General features: G+C 32.8%; 1 protein-coding gene, 1 long non-coding RNA gene and 1 other non-coding gene across 3 annotated transcripts; 2 read left to right on the forward strand and 1 right to left on the reverse strand.

Moving 5' to 3' along the window:
• Positions 1–3,611: 3,611 nt before the first annotated feature.
• Positions 3,612–3,820, reverse strand: LOC122594701. Its single transcript, XR_006323075.1, has one exon. It is a non-coding gene; the product is annotated as a small nucleolar RNA U3 (small nucleolar RNA).
• Positions 3,821–6,223: 2,403 nt separating this feature from the next.
• LOC122593459 lies at positions 6,224–7,290 on the forward strand. The gene is made up of 2 exons (XR_006322836.1): positions 6,224–6,310; positions 6,589–7,290. It is a non-coding gene; the product is annotated as an uncharacterized LOC122593459 (long non-coding RNA).
• A 1,585-nt stretch (positions 7,291–8,875) lies between these two features.
• LOC122593330 (trafficking protein particle complex II-specific subunit 130 homolog) lies at positions 8,876–17,199 on the forward strand. The gene is made up of 20 exons (XM_043765724.1): positions 8,876–8,979; positions 9,733–9,953; positions 10,063–10,241; positions 11,068–11,251; positions 11,341–11,431; positions 11,517–11,677; positions 11,770–11,859; positions 11,970–12,131; positions 12,216–12,277; positions 12,355–12,445; positions 12,535–12,666; positions 12,783–13,028; positions 13,105–13,650; positions 13,739–13,951; positions 14,217–14,571; positions 14,960–15,056; positions 15,143–15,227; positions 15,715–15,904; positions 16,018–16,386; positions 16,639–17,199. The coding sequence occupies exons 1-20, from the start codon at positions 8,916–8,918 to the stop codon at positions 16,812–16,814; spliced, it is 3,714 nt and encodes a 1,237-aa protein (XP_043621659.1). The 5' UTR covers positions 8,876–8,915; the 3' UTR covers positions 16,815–17,199.
• The last annotated feature ends 4,155 nt before the right edge of the window (positions 17,200–21,354 follow it).

Here is a 21,354-nt window from a genome sequence, read left to right on the forward strand (position 1 = left end):
TATTTTATAAAAAATATTGTACTAAAAATATTATTGTATTAAAGAATACTTTATTTTATAAAAAATATTGTAAATAAAAAAAGAAGATTGAAAAATATTTTTTATAAAAATAAAAACTTTGTACTAAAAATGATCTTTTATAAAAGAAAATATTATTTTATTAAAAAATAAATTTTACAAATAATAGTTTTTGAAATATTAATAGTTTTTAATAAAAAATTAAATATTTACAATAATTTTTTTATAAAAATAAAGTATTCTTTTATAAAATAAATATAAAAAGTTACAAAAAAAAATAGCAATGTACTTTGTGTAATTAAAAAAACAACAAGAACAACAACCATAATAATAATAATAATAATAATAATAATAATAATAATAATAATAATAATAATTACATAAATGATATCTGGACTATCCACCATATTACTGGTTTCACACCTAAAACTTTAAAATTTACGGTAGTCATACCCCAACTTAACGGCCAAACTGACGGCCATCAAGTCAGGTATCGTCCGAGTGAAAAATTGATAAGTTGGGGTATGATGAGAGTAATTTTAAAGTTATAGGTATGAAACCAGTAATATGGTGGATAGTCCAGGTACCATTTCAGTAAATAACTTTATATTTAATATGACAAATGTAAGCAAAGTTATTATACTATTTTTTATGATTTTTTTACATTTCATTTTTGACGTAACAAGCCATATAACCGTTCGGATTTTGTCACATTATTTCACTTTCGATTTTTTAAGTTTTATTCTTTGTTTTTTGTATTTGTATTTTTATTTTTTGGTTTTTTCCACAACACTACCAACTTTTAGTTAGTGGTTGTAATATTGCCTTAAAACAAATATAAGTGTGTCAAAGTTTTAGCAAACGCATATATTTACACAACGTCAATAGGTTGGTGGCTCATTGGAATGTCTTAGACTTTAGGAAAATTCACCATGGTTCGAATCCTACTTTCGACATTTGTAGGAGTTGATTATTAGGCAGGTTTTCGAGAGTCCTGGGTTTCATCCCAAAAATGTGTGTTTTGAGCTCCGCATACTACACAGTTGGATGTTAGTGTGGTGTCTCTAATGTTAACTTCTAACTACTAACTCATTGTTCAAAAGATAGATAACTGTTATAATACGTACAAATCGACGTCGCCTAATGGGTGGCTTGATCCCCTAGTTTAGTCTTAATGTAAAGATAAGTATACAGAAATATGTTAAAATGAAGAATAAAATAGACAGATTTTTAATGCCTGAAAGTTTATTTATTTATTTTAGTTTAATATAAACATCCGATCAATATTTATTTAAGATGTCAAACTCGCAAGTTGCTAGTTGCCAATGTATACATTGTACAAAGGCATAATGTCCCAATACATAGCAGCAACACATTATACATAAAAGTATAGGTTTTATTTTTATAAAAAATATAAATTAAGTTAATACCATTGAGGTTAAAAAAGGTAATGAATATTATTTTTATAAAAATCATTAAGTTGATATATATCACTTAAACAATTATATATACTATTAAAGGGAATGAAGACGTGCGAGTTACTTACTATTCGTTCACATAGCATTTCGTAAAATTTTGCCAAATCACATACCGTCTGATTTTTTATTACGAGTTATTTATTGGTTTTTTCCACACTCTTTTTCATTTTAGGTTCTGAAATGATATATTGCAACTTTTTTATGCTTATATCCCGTACCATTATCATTATTTGGATTTTGTCTCATTGCATTCCGATTGGGCTTTGAAAACAATATATTGCAATTTTTTTATGGTTATATTCCGTAACGTTATGTACCCTTATTTTGTTTTTGCACACTTTTTTTCTTTGTCGTTTCAACTAATATATTGAAAACTTTCATTCGACTTTTTTCGTGCATATTAAATATATGTATTCCATATTATAAACTTTAAATGCCTTTGTGATATTACTTTAAATAAATATATATTTCATATGGTAAAAGTTTTAAGGTAACGTATATAGACAAATCACAAGTAATATAATGTAATCACAACAATTGACACTTCATAACATTCATATAAAAGCTAATATGATTTTGTCATGAATATATATATATATATATATATATATATATATATATATTTAAAACTAACTTATCTATGACCGAATGATTTTTAATTAGGCGATTGGAAGTTCAACATAAGTACTCTAAAACAACATAATTATTTCAAAACGAAAATTGAGGGCCGCAAAGCAGGCTCGAATTATACTAGTTACACTCAATTAGAATACATCATTATTTTATAATTCAATAGCTCTCGTTACTAAAACAATCACGGAAGTACATAATTACAATGTATAATCTTAAGTTTCATCTTGCAGTGATATTTTCATTATCATAAAAATATATATCTTGGTTGGAACTTGGGATCACAGATGTGTCATCAACAATCCATGTTTTATGCGGTATTTTTGTTTGATTAAATGAAAGTAATTTCTGAGAGAAATTTGTTAATGACCCGCCTTATTAGAGTTGTTAATAAAAAGAATAAAAAAAATTTATGCATCGGTTACATTCAGACTTTGAATAAAAGATTTTACGAGCATAATAACTTTGCATTGCGGCAAAATTTTGTTTTAGGAGTGATAATATGTTGTAAGGGTAGATATGGTAATTTAGTGTTGTAGTGTGTGGAGGAATATTTTGAGAACCATAAATATGCTGAAAGGGGCTTTTTGGAGAAAAAAAAAATATGCTTAATTTTTTAAAACATACCATAAATAATATCCAAAGTGCTTTATAAGATAGTAAAGATAAAGATACGTAGGGTTTTACTTATTTTCTATACCAAAATAGTAGCTAAAAGACTTGTTAAAGTAATTTACAATCTAAACCTGTGAGTCATTATCAATGTCATTAATCAAAATCAATATCAAACATTAATATATTTATCTTTAATTTCGTACTAATTAATCAACCCACGGAACAACCTTATTTCAACTTCTCTAATTATTTGTAGCAGATCACAACAAGAAGAAAATTTGTTATCAATAGATGATCGACTTGATCCTACAATTTCATTTCTAGCTACACATACTTGAATTTTTTGAAATTTACCACATAATATTCACCACTTAATGCATATATGGACGTTTTGTTGTTTGATTTTGACACCAAAAAAAAAATAAAAAATTTCAGATATTTAATTATAATCATTAATTTAATACAAATACTTAATTTGTACGTAATTAAGACATGTAACAATGGTAGTCAAGGTTTTTCTGTATGATTATAAGCGGTTCTATTATGAAATGAAAGTGACCAAACAACTGTCCCCCATTTCTTATGTTGTGACATTTGAGATTGAAATTGATGTATTACTGTTTTGATTTAATCAGCTATTTAATTATGGTGTATATATAATATCTGGAAGTCAATGAGCAAGTCATCGTAAAGAAATTAAATTAAGACACAAGTAATTAGTTTGTATATGAACTAATTGCATTTTTGGTCCCCGTGTTATCACACTTTTCGCAGGTTTGGTCCAAACTTTTCATTTGTTGCATTTTTGGTCCATCCAAATCAATCATCACACCCGCCCACCTCCAGTCACCTCAGGCCACCACCAACCCAAATCAATCATCACATTCGGCCACCACCAACATAATTTATAGACAAACAGAGATCCTCTACTGGGCCATGGTCAAGACCATAAGGCTCGGTTAATCACACTCTAGCTACATGTATGTATTTCATCAACTGGACATGAGTTTTTGTCTTGATAGAAATCAAGGATACAGAGGTACGAGCCTATGGAACAGATCTTGTTCAAGTAAGGTCGTAACACACTGAGATCTGTAAACACACATACCCACGAATTCACTACCTTCGGCTCACATCAAAATTCCATATATACACGAATCCATAAACACACACACTCCCACAGATCTATAAACACAGACACACACAAATTTCCATTTTTTTTTTTCTTATTTTTTAGATCTACATCTATTATACATATTTTATAAAAGAAAAGATGGACCGGATGGAAGTGAATGTTTCCAAGGTCGTTGTACAGATAAATTCAGAAAAGGTAGTGGTGGTGGGTGGTTTTTCCTCTTGCTATAAACCCAACAATTCGACTCTTCTTCTTCTTTCTCTTGCCAGAAATCCAATAGTCCGATATGGTGGCGGCTAGGGTTCCAAGTGGTGGTGGTTATGTGCTCTTGGTGGTGTAGGGGAGGATTGTCGGTGGTAAGCTTGGGGGGCCAAACATTTATAGAGATATTAAAAAGTTAGTATGTGAGGGGTTCTATACTCAAACTTGGATGTTTAACAGCCATATACTCCATTTTCTTATATATATATATATATATACATTAAATAGAAACAAGAAAGATGATATTGCCCTTCACATGAGGTGCACATGATCAAATTAACGGTTGATAACTAACAGAATCGTTAAATTGGACCATTCTTGCGAAAAATGCATACTTCTGGGACCAAAAACGCAACAAATGAAAAGTTTGGACCAAACCTGCAAAAAGTGTGATAACACAGGGACCAAAAATGCAATTAGTTCTTTGTATATTGATGAATGTATTTTAAGGTCTCTCTATGGCCCCAAATGAATAATAGATTAATTAATATGCATCTACATATATAAATTCCTTATTTGTCATATATATATACACCAAAAAGAAGTAAATTTTCTATGTACATAACGTTTAGTAATTAGTATGTTATTATAAAGGTTTGATATAGCTTATCGATGATTGGATTAGAATTAGAATTCATTATAAAAGCAGTGTTAGTATTGCCATAACCTAAACACTGTTTACTGGCTTTATGCTGCAAAAAGATAACAAAAAGGGTGTCGAAAGATGATTATATATAAACATCCGATACCTAGAACTCTAGAAGGCTAGAATTGCCCAGTTCGTTACTACACGATAATTGGGCCAATATAAACCATAGATTAGCCCAATAACGGAGTTCCTCACTAATAAGTCTCACTACTAAGGGCTAGTCCAGTTTAAGGATACAGCTTTTGCTTCTTCTTCTATTTTTTTTTTTCTTTTTTTCTTTCTAAACAGTCAATAAACGTATCATATGTTTATTAACTTGGTCTGATATTTACTATATTGATATGAATTATAAGTTTCTTACGTTCGTTAATTACTATTTAATTAGAAAAGTTTGAGTTCGTTGGAAGCTGATTTAGAAATCATGTTTAAAAACAATGATTCGGATAAAGATCATACATATGTTCCGGAGAGGAGATAAAAGTGTCTACAATTTGGACGAAAGTTAGAACTTTTAAGATCTGTTTTCTGATTATACGTCCATCCTCTTTATGGGTCAGATATGCGGAGAGGATATCTAGCCTGTAAAGAGGATTATAATTTCTCAATTATAAAGAAAAATTTGATGTTAAGGAACATAAAAGATTTTAGGTTCTCAAAATTTTATTTTGTAAAGAATTTGGAAAAAGAAAAAAGCATTTGACATTTTGTTTTCCATTACAGATGAAATAACAAGATGGTAGTTGTAAAACAAAATTTCGATAAGAAGGTAGAAACAGTTTTTAACTTTTTATAGTAAATTTAAACTTATGGTATAAGTGTATAACTCATCAACTAATGCATATTAATATTTTATTTGTATGCATAAATTAATTCTGTCTACAAATCACTTCCGACATAACATTTTGGATATTTTCTTTCAGTGGTTTAGACGATGCGTTGTTAACCATACATATATGTCGATATCTTAAAAAAATACCGTGTTCTTAATTAGCAAAACCATTTAGGAAAAGAAAAAAAAAGCGAATAAATAAAGATCCCATAACGCGTATAACGTTAACGGTCTCATATAAACACGTTGTTGTCTTTTTCTGGCAAGATGCCGTTACGTGTTAACGGTCCAAAACGACAACTAAACGTTGCAAGTCGTAGTGTGTCAAAGTGTGTCGACTATATCTGACTAGGCTAATATCTTCAAAGTCAAAAGTCAACATATATATATATATATAACCCACTAGCTAATTACATGTGTATATATATGAAATCCCATTAGCCAAATTTGATCATTCACACTTTTGCATCATCTTTATAATTAATACACACAAATTAAAATAATGTCTAGCCCTCCTTTGGTCAAACGATCATCGGACGAAAAATACTGGGATATGGTCAGCAGTTTGCCTCGGTCTGGTGGACGGTTAGCGGGGAGAAAAGGTAGTACTAGTAGTGGTCGTGAGAGGATGGTCCCAAAACGACGTCGTGCAAGTAAAGAGATTGTTAGAAGGGCATTGACTCCTCCACCTAGTCGTAAGTTGAGTAAACGTTGGCTTAATTTTAGGCCAACACCTAGCCGGCTTTCGGTTATGTCCATGGGTGCATAATTAAGTACTCCTACGTACTAATTAATTAGGAAGTAGTATAGTTTGTGTAATTGGTGTAAATGAAATCATTATTTTTACCTGATGATTACATAACTTGGTTTTGTGAGTGTTGATATGATATATAGATTCATTCGTTCATGCAATTATATATATTTTGTATATACTTGATTGATGATTGATGTCATATTAATCCTTTTTTTGAAGTTTTGCTACAAAATGAAATCTGATATCGAATCATAGCTTTGGAGAATGGAGAGTGGAGACTTGGAGTTATTAATTTTGGGCCAAGACTTTTTTTTATCGTAATGTTGTAGAGTGTGGGCCTCTAGTGAAAATATCTGGGCTTATTTTGAGTATGCAATTTCGCAGAAGCCCCGAGCATAATATTTCCACATCCGATTTGCGATTTAATTAAAAACGTTCTCGTCCTCATTTTGGGTTCATCAAAATCTGTATAGTTTCAGGCTTTCAGCTTTAAATGGAAATCAGTTGGTTTTCAGAGTTGTCTTTCCGGCATAGAGAATATCACACCGTGTGTGTGGCTTGTAATCATCGATCTATCACTGTAACAAAATCTTAAACGTGTTCACTCAACACAAAAGAAGGAAACGAAATCTTTTCTGTTGATACTATTTGAATTTCTTTTTATGATTGTGGGTACCTGTGCAATATAAAAGTAGTATAGGTACTTGATGTAAAACGATAATGTATGGATTATAGGAGATAAGAGGTATAAAATGTAAATATGTAAGGCTATTTCCAATGGGGTGTCTTTGAGTGCACTTGAATATCCTTTGCCGTAGAAGCTTGTCCGAAACTAACTATTTTTTGAGGATGTCTTTACCTAAGTGCAAGCTCTTACTTGTCCTTGTTGAATAATAATAGCAAAATCAAAGTTATATATTATTTATAACTAATGGGTCGATCTTGTAAATAATAGTTGTGTAAGGGTTAATTATGAATACTTCCATACATATAACCCATGGGTCGTGTCTGTACATAAAAGGGTCATAAGTTAGGGTTGTGTCCATTGGAATAAAACTGTTTGTCAGTTATGGCAACGTTTAGATTAGGAGGTGTCGTTCGAGATACCGGTATGTCACACCGGTTAGAAGTGTATAAATACACAAGTCTGTAACACATTCAATCAATCAATATCACAGAGTATTATTATATATTGTTGTTTTATTCTCTTTCAAATTCATTATATACTTGTGGTTATATGAGATCAAATAAGAAGTTCAAACAACCGTTTTTTTTCCATGGGCCAACAGTCCTTACCTGATATATTTTTGTCTTTAGTTGGAAATAAATGGATTTGTACGGATGTTTGTATGCTTGAAGATAAAGTTATAGGATTTGAAAGATTTATAAGGATGTAAAATGATTTTAATGATTTGTAAGGTTATGATGTGATAGCTTAAGTACGTCTAAGAACGTCCTTAGCATTAATAGCCTAAGAGAAATATTATGGACATTTCAAAAAGTAATTATATATATATTTAAACATATACTTAATAATATACTTACTTCATTCATTTGTTGACACATGTGTTATATTTCTCATTGTGTCTACTTCTCATTGTTAGACACACTTTTATAAATCGTTTCCTACATTTGGCATGTTTGGGGATGCCCATAAGTATCTAGTTTCCACCTATGGTGAGCCTGGGTGAGTTTTCTCCGAGGTTTCTCATCAGATGGTTTAAATTGAGGATCTATTCAGTAAGGGTGACTATAGCACGGATATAGTTAATATGACGTATGTTAGACCTCTCAATATTCACGAGTAATTAACAACTTTTAAAATAAAAACACACTCTTAGGCTTAGTATTTATATACATTAAACATTTTTCTATTTCAACTTTTTAATTTTAAACATTACAAAAACATAAATACCTTAATATGATTTATAAGTAGTTATAGATATAAAAGTATTTAAAAAACTTTTAATGGTAATTGTTAACTGTATTTTAATATTTGGAAAACAAAGGTTAAGACATAAATTTGTTAATGTCACACACGAACACGAAACTATAACTAATCGTGTAACACGAAATTTCAAAGACAACTAACACTAAACATGTTAATATATATTTCAACGGGTATTAACAAGTTTTAATGGGTTAATTTAATGATTAATTAATATCTTAACAAATGTCTTGATATGTCTTAACATGTTAATATGTGTCTTATTGTATGACCTATTAATACACAAATGTTTATCATATTATTTTTTCCAAACCCAAACACAACATTTAGGCACGAAAATTGTTAACGAGAAGTGTATATTCAGAATTTGGCAAAGAAAAATCCGGGTAGAACTCAAAAGTGTGAAATTTAAACCAAAGAAAAAGAATGAGTCGTGGCAATGATCGGGGGGAGAAACCGGATCAACCGCCTACACTCAATAATCAATATTAGTACTACATTTCATGTCGATCTCCACACCCCACTCTACATTTGGATAAAAAAGAATTTTCAGTTTTGATATACTTTTATATAATATTAAACAAAATGCAGATGTAAAATGGCAAATTCCATAGCACAGTTTCAGCTTGTAAAAGACTCATGCGATCACCTCCTGATTGCCGGTATGTATTATTCTTCCTCAGTGACGGACCCCATGACTACACATATCATCACAAATTTGGACCTGGTTTATTTTCTAAATATCATACAGTAATATTTTTACAAAATTTTACATTATACAAAAATCAACCCTATGGTTCACGTGAATTCCTGGGTCCACCCCTGAGTCCTTATTTTAACTAAGACTATCTTAGGTGCCCTTGGTTGTTCTGGATATCCTTTGCCATTAAAGTTGTCCAAAAACTAAATATTTTTGATGTATGCCCCTAGGCTATTTCCAAGACTATTTTTTTTGTTTGTATATAGATGTAAGGATATGAAAATATATTTGTATGGTTGGAGATAAAACTAAAAGATTTAAAGGATATGTAAGGATTTTAAGGATTTATAAGGGTATAATATGACGGCTCATGGACGTCCTTAGCATTGGAGAGAGTGTGAGATTGTGTTTTGAAAATAATTTTTGGGGAAAAAAAGTTTGTGCCCCTCCACAAAAATTTGTTTTGTCCATGGAAAACACATTTTTCCATGTGGGTTCGCCAAACATTATAATTTTAGTTAGCTGCAAATGTGATAATTAGATAATCTTATCGACTCCCGGAAACATATTTTTAGGAGGACAAAGTGTATAGAATGGGAAGGATGTGTAAGTTGGAACTTATAGGATTGTTGCAAATTACCCTTGGATGGATGTATGCCTTAAAGTTGTAATCTTTTTTATATATTGAATGAATGAAATTGGAACCATTTTTCAGTTAAAGATGTGAGTGACCTGTGGCCTCTTGTCAAGGAAGGATTTGAGAAACGGCTTCCGTTTAAAAGAGCTACATTAAACAATAAAACCCATGATCCGGTGTCCGTTAATAACTTGCCAGCTGAGTTTACATTGACTACAGATTCAAGGCTCCGTGGTCAGGACCCTTTGTCCTATTGTTTTCAACAACCATATGCAACTGTGGTTCTTGTGACATGCGAGGTATAACTCGTAAGACTGGTATCAGTCGTTAACAAATATGAATTGTTGGTCTTTATTATACGACAGGTTTGATAGTCCAGTTGATCTACACAGTGTATGTGTTTTTCAGGATTTAGATGAGTTCAAGACGAGCCTAAAACCACGTCTGAAATTGAGCTTGCAAAATGATGATGAGTGGTTCATTGTATTTGTGTCCAAAGCTGCACCAGATGATGACCAAGCCACCAAAATGGCAACAAAAGTTTATGCCAGAGTTGAAGCGGATTTCAACTCTAGAAGAAGGGAAAGGTGAGGTTGTATCCACTGTTAACTCTTATCAAATATATGTTTACATCTGCACATTTTGGTAAATTCCTGTACATTGAAACCGTCCATAGAAACTCTTATGTTAAGGCTAAGAATCCTGCCATTAAACTACTATCTACGATGAACTGCTATTTACAAATGAACTTCACTTAAGCCGTTACTACCTTACCTTTCTATAGGTTTCACATGAAATGCATGTTATTGTTTATCAGGTGTAGGTTGATGACTTTTGTATATATCAAAATTTTTATGTGAAACATCAAAGCAATTGTATATCTCAATACTTTTCTCTTAAATAAGAGATACTAGTATTTCAGTTCTCTTTTAATAACATGCGGCTACAAGGGAACATATGATATCTGTTTACTTCATCTTTTTGAGTCATATATCACTTTTATTGGTACATTCTAGTTATGGCAATATTGGCTGATTTTGTTATGGGTCAAACGGGCCGAATTACTGGATTGATTTGCTTACTTTTTTTTAATATTTTTTTCTATATTTGACTTTTATATGTATTCGCCAAGAATCGGATCATATCTTTCTGAACAACTCTATTTTAGCCTACATCTGATAGGTTTTATTCTTTCTTTTGAATAGCAAGGGTTTTAGGGTCTTGTACTTATTGTAAAATCCTTCTAACAATTTCCAGTAAATTCAAGCAGTTTCATCTTCACAGTCAAGCAGTTTTCTCTAACATAGCCATATATTTAGTTGCATAAAAGACCACATATATTTTCAATTTAATCTACCCATAATTAGTACACATTTGGATATGTTTTCTGACTCAGGACTACTTGTTCACTAGATGCATCAAATTTGATCTCCTTGAACCCGATGTAATTGTTTGGGATGAGTTGGAATACAAACTCATGGAATGCGTCAGAAACACTCTTGATAGACGCATCCAGTTCTACGAGGAGGAGCTTCGTAAGCTCGGTGAACAACGTTTAATGCCAGTTTGGAGCTTCTGTAATTTATTCATTCTCAAGGTACCTTTTATTTTTCTGAAGACTAGATAAATTTAGGATAAAGTTATGTTCGAGACTGTTTCTCTGTAACTCATCAATTCTGCATACAGGAAAGCCTAGCGTTCATGTTTGAGATGGCTCATCTTTATGAGGATGCATTGCGGGAATATGTTGAACTAGAATTCTGTTACTTGGATGCAGGTGCTAAATTTATTTATTTTATGTTAATTTAAATGTGAACTGCTGGGTTATTAACTGTCATTATTTTCTTATCTGCATGATACAGTTAAACATGCAGGTAAACATGGGGACTTTGGAGGAACGGACCATGGAGATGATCAATCTGCCATACTAAACCCTAGTAAAAAACAACTGGCACAGATTGTTCAAAATAGCTCTTTTAGGGAGTTCGAATTTCGCCAATACTTATTTGCATGTCAAGCAAAGGTTATCTGAGATATATAATTAAACATACTCAAATCAGTTTCTGTATGTCAAATTGATCACACGGATTATCTGATGAGCTCAGTTTCTTGCAGCTATTGTTTAATCTAGACCGTCCATTTGAGGTTGCATCAAGGGGGTTTTCATTCATAGTTAGCTTCTCTGAAGCATTGGCCCTGCATGAGGTTGGCATTTAATCCCTACTGGTGTTCTCACATATATGTACTAATTTGTAATTCTGATCACTTCATATATCTCCATCATTTATTGCTGATTATAAGTGGTTTTTCTGCAGAGTATTTTGCCCTTTTGTTTCAGGGAAGTTTGGGTCCTAACATCGTGTTTGGAATTGGTCAAATCAACTGCTGTCCATTACAGAGATGGACCAGTGACACCGGAGATACAAAAAGAGTATTATCGTGTACAGGGGGAGTTATATTCTCTGTCCAGAGTTAAGGTATAGATTTTTGGAATGACATGCATATCTTGATTTGTAGGCTGCAGCTTGTTTATCGAACTTTCATTAAATAAAACTTGGCAGTTCATGAGGCTTGCATATTTAATTGGGTATGGATCTGATATAGAAAGAAGTCCAGTCAACAGGTAAGCATTTGACATTTTTCTTTCCAAGTCTATTCTCTATATTCTTGCAAGTCAAAAGTAAATTTTTTCTTGTACAGTGCTTTACTTAGTATGCTACCATGGCCCAAACCGGCAACCTGGCCTTCAATTCCACCTGATGCATTATCCGAGGTTCCCTTAAGAGAAAAGGTATGTATCTCTATTTATAATCTTTGATGCTATATACTTGTCAGATCGTTTTTGTTTTAAACGATTAAAATGGTTAAACCCTACTATAGACGATTCTTCAAGCTACACCAAGGATCAAGCACTTCGGTATTCGGAGAGAACCGTTGCCTCTTGAACCCTCTTTTCTCCTGCACGAGACTAATCGTCGAAGACCTTCTCAGTCTGCCGGAAATCTGTTTGAAGTGGCAGGCACGTAAATGGATATTAAACCATATATTTATAGCTTTGTAGAGATAACACAATCCAAAAATAAGTATTTACCATCTTATATGCTATATGATGAATTTAAACATTTAAGTGTGTTCCATTCATTTGGCTAACGATGCGATATTCTGCCAGCTCAGGTTCAGAAGTTGAGACATTTTCTTCTCCAGAATCATCTCCTACTTCTATGTCAAGGACCACTTCTATACCGGTGAACTTTGAGAGCTCGGTTGATACCATGAGACTTGCTGAAGCTATTGTGGCTGCTGAACATGCTCTCCGTAAAACTATATCTGATCCTGGTTTGTGGAAATCATTATCATCTTTGGAGGAGTTTGAGGTAATATGGTATAAATTAATATCTAAGTTAGTTGTATGCACTATGATTTTTTAAACATCATTTATGTTTCCTACAGCAAAAATATCTGGAACTATCAAAGGGTGCTGCTGACAATTATCATCTTTCATGGTGGAAAAGGCACGGGGTTGTACTTGATGGTGAAATTGCAGCCACTTTACTTAAGCACGGTAATTATGATCTAGCTGCAAAATTATACGAGAAAGTCTGTGCTCTTTACTCTGGTGAAGGATGGCAAGAGTTATTAGCAGATGTGCTTCCTAGTCTAGCCGAATGCCAAAAGTTACTTGATGATCATCCTGGTTACTTAACATCTTGTGTGAGATTGCTTTCTCTTGATAAAAGCTTGTTTTTGACCAATGAACGCCAAGCTTTTCAGTCAGAACTAGTTCGTCTGGCACACAGTGAAATGGAGGATCCTGTGCCCTTAGACGTCTCGTCTCTAATTACTTTTGCTGGAAATTACGGGCCACCCATGGAGCTGTGTGATGGGGATCCGGGCACATTGCCTGTAACTTTATGGAGCGAATTTCCTGATGACATCACTCTAGAATCACTTAGTCTTACCTTGACAGCTACCAATAATGCAGATGCACGTGTAAAGGTTTGTTGCATGGAAGAATAGTTACTAACTTACTATAAATCTGCAATTTTTGAAATGATATTGATACAACTAGTTATTGTAATTTTAGGCAATCAAGAGCTCTGATGCAACGATACTGAACACTGGGAGAAATACAATCACTCTTTCTTTGCCCCCTCAAAAACCTGGTGCGTATGTCTTGGGTGTTCTTACAGGGCAGATTGGACATTTACGATTTAGGTCTCATGGTTATTCCAGAGGCGGGCCTGCTGACAGTGATGATCTTATGAGTTTTGATAAGCCAACTAGGCCTATATTGAAGGTAGTCATCCTGTTTGCATATGCAGAAATGAAAATGGATATTAATCACTCTAAACATACTAGTTAATATTTCTTATTTTTTAGTGGTCACAGTTTAGACCCATATGTTAACACAATAATCATAAATAAATAAATTCGAAGTTTTTGTACAAATAGTTTTTTGTGGCCACTCGGCTACTTTAAAAGTCACCAACCTGGCATATCTTTTTAGTCTGTCCTGAACATATTTCGCTTTGCAAATTATGCTTCTTGTGTTCCAAACGTAGGTGTTAAACCCAAGGCCTCTTGTTGATCTTACGACTGCAGTTTCATCTGCATTGCTCTTGAACGAACCTCAGTGGGTCGGGGTTGTTCTAAAGCCAATCAATTATGCCCTCAAGGGTGCAGTTCTGCACATAGAAACTGGACCTCAGTTGAAGTTTGAGGAGTCGTGTTCTATAGAAATGGAGAAATATTCAAATGGTGATAGTGATAATTCTTCTGCTGAATCTAAAGAGTTTGCTCAACTTACTCTTAAGAACGGTAGTATAGACCTTCCAGACTGGGCAAGCAGTATATTTAGTGTTTTGTGGATTCCCTTACGCGCCATCAAGGATGGGCTATCAAGAGGAACATCTGCAGGTTTTAATTGCATTATTTTTTCGCCGTATTGAATAGGTATCACTATGGGTGGGCCGGATGGGTTGGATAACATTAAAGCAGGTTTAAGCTGAAACTTGTCATTTTTTAGTATGAATCGAAGCTCCCCAGGTCAGGTTGACCTTAGTTTGTCCATTTTTAGAATATTATCAGAATAGCGTATGCATTAGTTATATGATTACAATATGGATATAAGTTTAGAATAAAAACGATTAAAGAGATTGTATGCATTAAAAATAGACTTTGGACAAGCATTCAACCCATTTGAAATAAAACACAACCCAAATCAACCCATTCATAATTAGATAGGTCGTAAATGCCGGATATACTGTATCATGACTACTTAATAAACTGTTTTAACATCTTGTAGGGGAACTGTCTTCCCAAAGGTCAGGCATTATTGATGGAATGAGGACTTTAGCTCTAAAACTTGAATTTGGAGTGTCCCACAACCAGATACTAAAAAGGTATTTTGTTCCTGTACTCCTGTTTGTTGTCTTTAAATTTTATTGAGGCTGTTAAACTTCGTTAACTCTATTGTGGTTAATTATAGGACAATGGCTGTTCATTTCACTGATCCATTCAATGTTATCACACGTGTAGTTAAACAGGGCAGTGACGGTGCTTTGCTTTTGCAGGTCAGTCACCATCGAAATCTAATTATGCTCATATTAATTTGTTCTAAATACCTACCCTCAAAGATCTAAGAGGGCTGGTAATTTTACTCTTATTAGTTTTATAAAGAAGTATATTGGATAATAAAAGAGCCTACTTTGTCCAAGTTATATTTCAGGTTACCGATTTTCTTTAGGCAAAAAAAGCAATTAAAGTTTCAGAATTTCTGATTTAAGGTAGTGTTTGAATAGGTTGATTAAATTTAATCTGACCCGTTGATGTGGTAGCTGGCCTGTTAGTAACGCTGACCATGATGATCTTTTTCTTTTCTGAATTTGCACCTAAAACAGGTAATTATCTTAAATCACAAATTTTGAAAGTTAAGATTGTTTTTCCTTGCCTAATGAGTTGGTTACCTAAAACAAACATCTGACCAACATGATAACCTGTGGCTGTTTTATACAATTAGTGATTGATTTTTGCCCTTTCTGTTTCCCTTGCGTCTTCCAGGTGATACTACACTCACAGGTTAAAGCCTCATTAACTATTCACGATGCTTGGTTAGATCTACAAGATGGTTTTTCTCATACTGCACAAGGTGATGGGAGACCAACATCTAACTTATTCCCGCTTGTGGTTCCAGCAACATCTAGAACGGGAATTTTGTTTGATATATCCATGGGAGCTACAACCACTGAAGGTAGTTATTTTATTTCCTTAAAAAACTATCTAACCTGTATCACTTTCAACATTATAACTATACTATAACAGCTGATTTTCAAATTCACCTGTTCTGAATTTGTGAAGCTGCAGATCAAGGGATAATGGTGCGTCCTGATACAGTCTTAAACGTTAAATATGACATTTCTGGCGATAGAAATATTGGATCTCATAGCCCTTTATCCCTGGCAACCAAAGTACAAGAGGATAATGTCACAAAGCTGTTGACATTTACGAGTGTTCTTGTTTTAAAACGGCCTGTATTGGAACCTTTGTTAGTAGTCGGCTTTGTTCCTCTTCCTTCAAATGGTCTTAGAGTTGGGCAGCTAATAACAATGAAATGGCTAATCGAAAGGGTGCAGTATCTTGAGGAGGAAATAATGTATGAAGTCAAAGCGAATTCAAAGAATTGGATGATTGCCGGGAGGAAACGAGGCCATGCCACGCTCTCCAGTAAACAAGGTGCGATATAAGTAAGCGTGTCAATGGGTCAGGTCCTAATTCATATTTTGTTATATCCAGTCCATTTACTTGACAAACCTTATACATAACTTGACTGTCAATCCAATAAGTGATCCGGTATCAACCAATTTTGATGGATATTGGGTATGATTGGATTATTAATCATATCAGATCCAAATTTATCCCATTGACAGGCTCATGTGTACTTCATGTTTTAAAAGAGGCTAATTGATACCTTGGTCACTATGGCAGGTTCAAAGATTGAGATTTCAATGTTGTGTCTACCACTAGCTGCTGGATATGTTCGTCCTCCACAACTCGACTTGCAAAACATCAACCGGGCAAATATTTGTTGCAATCCTGCTGCTCCTCATTTGGTGTGTGTCTTGCCTCCACCTCTGAGTTCGTCCTTTTGCATACCCGCATGATGCATGAGAACCTGAGCTCGCTGCTGTATATTTTTCCGGAAGTGTCTGCACTCTATCACAAGCTGTATTCCAGCAGGTCATGTACAGAGATGGCGCAGTCAGTTTTGCATCTCATATTTTGTAGAGTTACATCATCACTTTCCCACTTACTATTATTTGGCATGCCATTTTACATTTTGGTCTGCTGGGTATGCACCTGAACTAAAAGGTGCCGTTTTCTCGGAAAAACAGCAATAAACAATATCTTTATGAGCATTCTTTAATTGAAACAGTTTTCACTTAGTGATGGAATCAAACGACAGTCTTTTAGTAGTAAAAAAGTTCTAACATGCCACTGAGTATGCTAATTCTATGACTGGGACATCTTTGGCTATATCACAACAGTATGGTGTTTGTGACAAAAATTCTATCACTTGTTTTATTAGCTATCCACTCCAATTCACTAAGCATGGCATAGTATATATGTAATTATGTATTTGTCCTTGGCATAACAGTGAAACACCATTTGCATTATGCAAATGATTTAGTTACACAAAAGGATCATAGAACAAGGACATGTCAACTCAAGATGCATTCAAAGAGTGAATTCAATAGTTCTTTGATGTTATATTTCAAGAAAGTTTTTTCAGTTTCACAAATACGTTTGCGAATTAATTCTCTTAATGAAACGACTGGGCTTGTCCAGGGAGGGAACATAATCACTTTCTTTTTCGTTACATAAATCTAGCATGTTTCACACAAATTTTACATGTATATATATGCTCAAAAGTTTTACTTGTTTTATATACTTAGCCCCGTTTGTTTAGAATTTAATGAAAGTCTTTACCACAATAAGTCAATCAAACTTGTTTGTTTTTTACTTAATAAATAAAAAAAACAACTCTATTGACTTAATACGTATATATATTATTTAACCATTCAGTTACTTAATGATTTTTAAAAAAAACACGCCCTTATATATGTCCGCTAAAAGAATTTATTTATAAAAATGGGTTAAAGTATTCAACATGAGAAAAAACATTTCACATAAAGCTCAAATTATATAAGTAGATAACACATGAAGAAATTACTAACAAGAGAAGAGTAAAGAAGTTTGATGAAATTCATGTGTTATATAACCTAAGACTACAAAGAGTAGCCCTTTGAAGGGCATTCCCTCTCCAAAAAGTGTCTGTGAACGCCTCAGAATACCCCAGAATGTCTCCGGGGGCGTTCCCAACCATAAAAATGTTTTGTCCTTTCTATTTTGAAGGGGCATTCCCTTAATCCCTTTGTTTTTCCCAAAAAGTCCACTTGTCAACCTAGTAGTTTATGGGGGGCATTCAAAGAATGTCTCGACTCATAATAGTTTAATTAAAATACAATATTAGTAGGATTATAACTTATAAGACAATTAACTAGTTTAAGTAGAATTAATCATTTTCTATATAAACACCAAGTTCAAGATTCTTTACCCACACTTTCACTCACAAAAAAGGCACTGAATCAGCTAATCGGCCTAAAATAACCTAGATTTATAGTGATTAGATTCTGAATGTTTATCAAACTAACACAATTTTTTGTTAAAAATACATCTTTTGATATGCGTTTTTCAATAGGCAATAGTTCTGAAACAAAATGGTACTGATTTTCAAAACAGGCTGTGGTGGTTAGGAAAAAAAATTCAAAAACAGTTACAGGTCATCCGATTAAGTTATCTACATCCAAAAAAAAAAATAAAAAAAATTTACATATTTTTATCCATTTCACTTTATTTTTTAACTTATATGTCCAGTGGGTTCAAATTGATAAAACCCATTTATGCAGTTTGAAACTGTTATTTACAGCTTCATTTATTTAATTTTTTATTATTACTTAAATAAAAATGGGTTTTCTTATAAGCCAAGAAATATACTTCTAATTCTAAAAAACCTCCATTTAAATAACAAACCTAACGAAAAAAAAATAATAATAAAAAAAAATAACAAACTCAACGTCATACATTCACTTTTAAAAACAGATTCTGGCGCCAACACATTCCAACTGTTCATCTTTTTCCTTTCAGAATCTTTAATTTTTCTTCAAGATTTGATAATGGCACAACAACCCCAGCAGGTAAATCATCTTTTCTTGTTAATCCATTCATTTTTTCGATTAAATTTTCATTCTTTTGTTGTAAAGTTAGTTGCTTTCTTGATTTATTGCTGAAAATTTTTAGTCAATTTGAGTAATCTGTATGTATATATGTATGTATTTATGAATATCAATGTAATGTATGTATGATGTATGTATATATGTAATCTTTATGTTATATAATGTATGTATGTGTGTGTATGTATATATATGATGTCTGTACGAATGGGTGTATATATGTAATGTGTGTGTATGTTGGATTATAATGTCATTAAAAGTAAGTAACTTGCAGACTAATTGTGGTTAATCTTGATTAAAGTTGTATGAATTTGTTGATAAATATGGATGGTTTACTGGTGCAGAATGTAGGAGAAGTGATAATAGATATTGGACCAGAAAAGAAGGAAGTATCAAAGTACGATTGGGACGAAATGTTTAAAAAGGGAAAGTTCAAGAAAGAAGACATGAATAAGTTGGTTATGGATTTTTTCATAAACAAAGAACTTACGCTTGTTGCTGAAGCGTTTCATTCAGAATCTGGCTGCCCACGTATTGTTCTTGATCCTTTTGTTCTTTTTTTTTTTTTTTGTTCCTTTTTCGATAATTGAAAGTTTTCTTACCATTTATATTTTCCAAATTTGTAGTGGGAATCAGAGATATTTCCATTCTTGAAACACAAAAGACTGTAAGAGACCTACTTCTCAATGGAAAAATTGATGAAGCTATTGATCTGCTCGACGAAAAACTACATCGTGTAATTACTGCACAATTTCTGTTCTTGTTTTTTATTGGGTTTCATTCAGCAATTGTTGTTACTTAGACTTGTTAGTTAGTACTAATAAGCTTATGGTTCTTGATTTGGGTGCAGACTTTCGTGTTGGATAGGCACCAGATGCATTTCTTTATGGAGCAGCAAAAAATGGTTGAACTATGTCGTAGAGGCGATTTTGAAGCTGCATTGAGTTTTTCGCGTGAGTTTGTCATGTGGGAATATTATGATTATTATATTGATTTCTCGAAGAAAGTTCGTCAGACTTTGCTTCTGATGTTGTATGGAGATGATAAAGACTCGCCTGCAGCTGAGCTCTTACATCCAGGGAGGTGTAGCATCTTAGCCAGAAGAGTTGTTGAGCAGATGATAAAATACCAAGGGCGTAACACAGGTTCGTGTATATTTTAATATATATATATATATATATATATATATATATATATATATATATATATATATAAATTCTTTTTTTGAACGGCCAACAAGTTCGTGTATTTAGTAATGCTGTAATAGTATGTCTCTTTGAAGTCATGACTTTTTTGGTCAGAAAAAGACCAAGTTTTCAGCCTTATTAATGTAAACCCTTTTGAGATATCTGATGCTTTTGTTCTGTTTACTAAACTATATGACAAGTTAAAATACAACCAGAAAAAAAGTTGGAAAATTGGAACAAATTGGTATTGAATTTGAGTTGGAATATTGATGTGTTTGACCTGAAAGTCAAACTATATGCATTTATGCAGGTCACTTGATAGATAGAACAATGAAGATGGTAAAATTGGCCGAGGGCGATCTGGATAAACTGCTCACATTTCCAAAGTTCAACCGAGTTAGTGGCTACCCTGAAGTTCCCCCTCATTCACATACCAGGTTTCATAACGATGATTATTTTTGAGGGAATTATGGAATGGAATTAGAAAGATAAGTCTGCTTTAGAGATGTTGTTTGGTAAACAGAATACACTTGAATGCTACTGCAAAGATGCTGTTTTGGTATTTTGTTTCGCTTTTAAGGTCTATACATGAATTCGTATGTAGCTATCGTTTTTGGTTATTTCATATGGGTTCTGCTTCGTTTGCAGGCTGTTATACTCGTTCTTAGAATGCCTAATTCGAACCCAAGTTGTTACAATCACTTTTTCTTTAAGATTTTGTTTGCAGATATATTAGCTATTATCATGTGTAGGTTAAGCTTGAATTAGATTATTAGAATATATATGCAGGTAAAGTTACAGTCTTAAAAGTTAAGCCAACTTAATGTGTTAATATCTGGAGACAAGATCATGAGTCTCAATTCTAATTGTCCAGCTCTTTAACTTTTGAAAATTGGGTAGGACATTATCTTTACTTTTGTCACATTCATATGTTGCAAAATCATATAAAAATAATAGTGAACATGAAGTTAACAAAGCATAACTCATTATATCCTAAACTGGTTTAAGAATTTCTTTTTCAAAGTTGCAATCTTTGAATTTAAAATATCATATTATTTTGTTTAAATAATATGTGAATTAGACTGAGGCATGGAATATTCAATTTTTTGTGTGTCTACAAAGACTAAGACCATGCACCAACCACCTATTAATCTCTCCATTAATTTTTCAGTTAAGAAGTCAATACATCACCTCTACTTTGTCACTTTGCAGCTTTAAAAATA

The sequence above is a fragment of the Erigeron canadensis genome, chromosome 3 (genome assembly GCF_010389155.1).
Source record: "Erigeron canadensis isolate Cc75 chromosome 3, C_canadensis_v1, whole genome shotgun sequence".
NCBI lineage: Eukaryota > Viridiplantae > Streptophyta > Magnoliopsida > Asterales > Asteraceae > Erigeron > Erigeron canadensis.

Bases quoted from the DNA above. Each gene is read 5' to 3' on its own strand.
- LOC122593330 (XM_043765724.1), top strand. From the start codon at position 8,916: ATGGCAAATTCCATAGCACAGTTTCAGCTTGTAAAAGACTCATGCGAT. The intron at 12,278-12,354 runs GTAAGCATTTGA...TTTCTTGTACAG, and splicing joins GAAAGAAGTCCAGTCAACAG to TGCTTTACTTAGTATGCTAC. The intron at 13,651-13,738 runs GTTTGTTGCATG...TTGTAATTTTAG, and splicing joins ATGCAGATGCACGTGTAAAG to GCAATCAAGAGCTCTGATGC.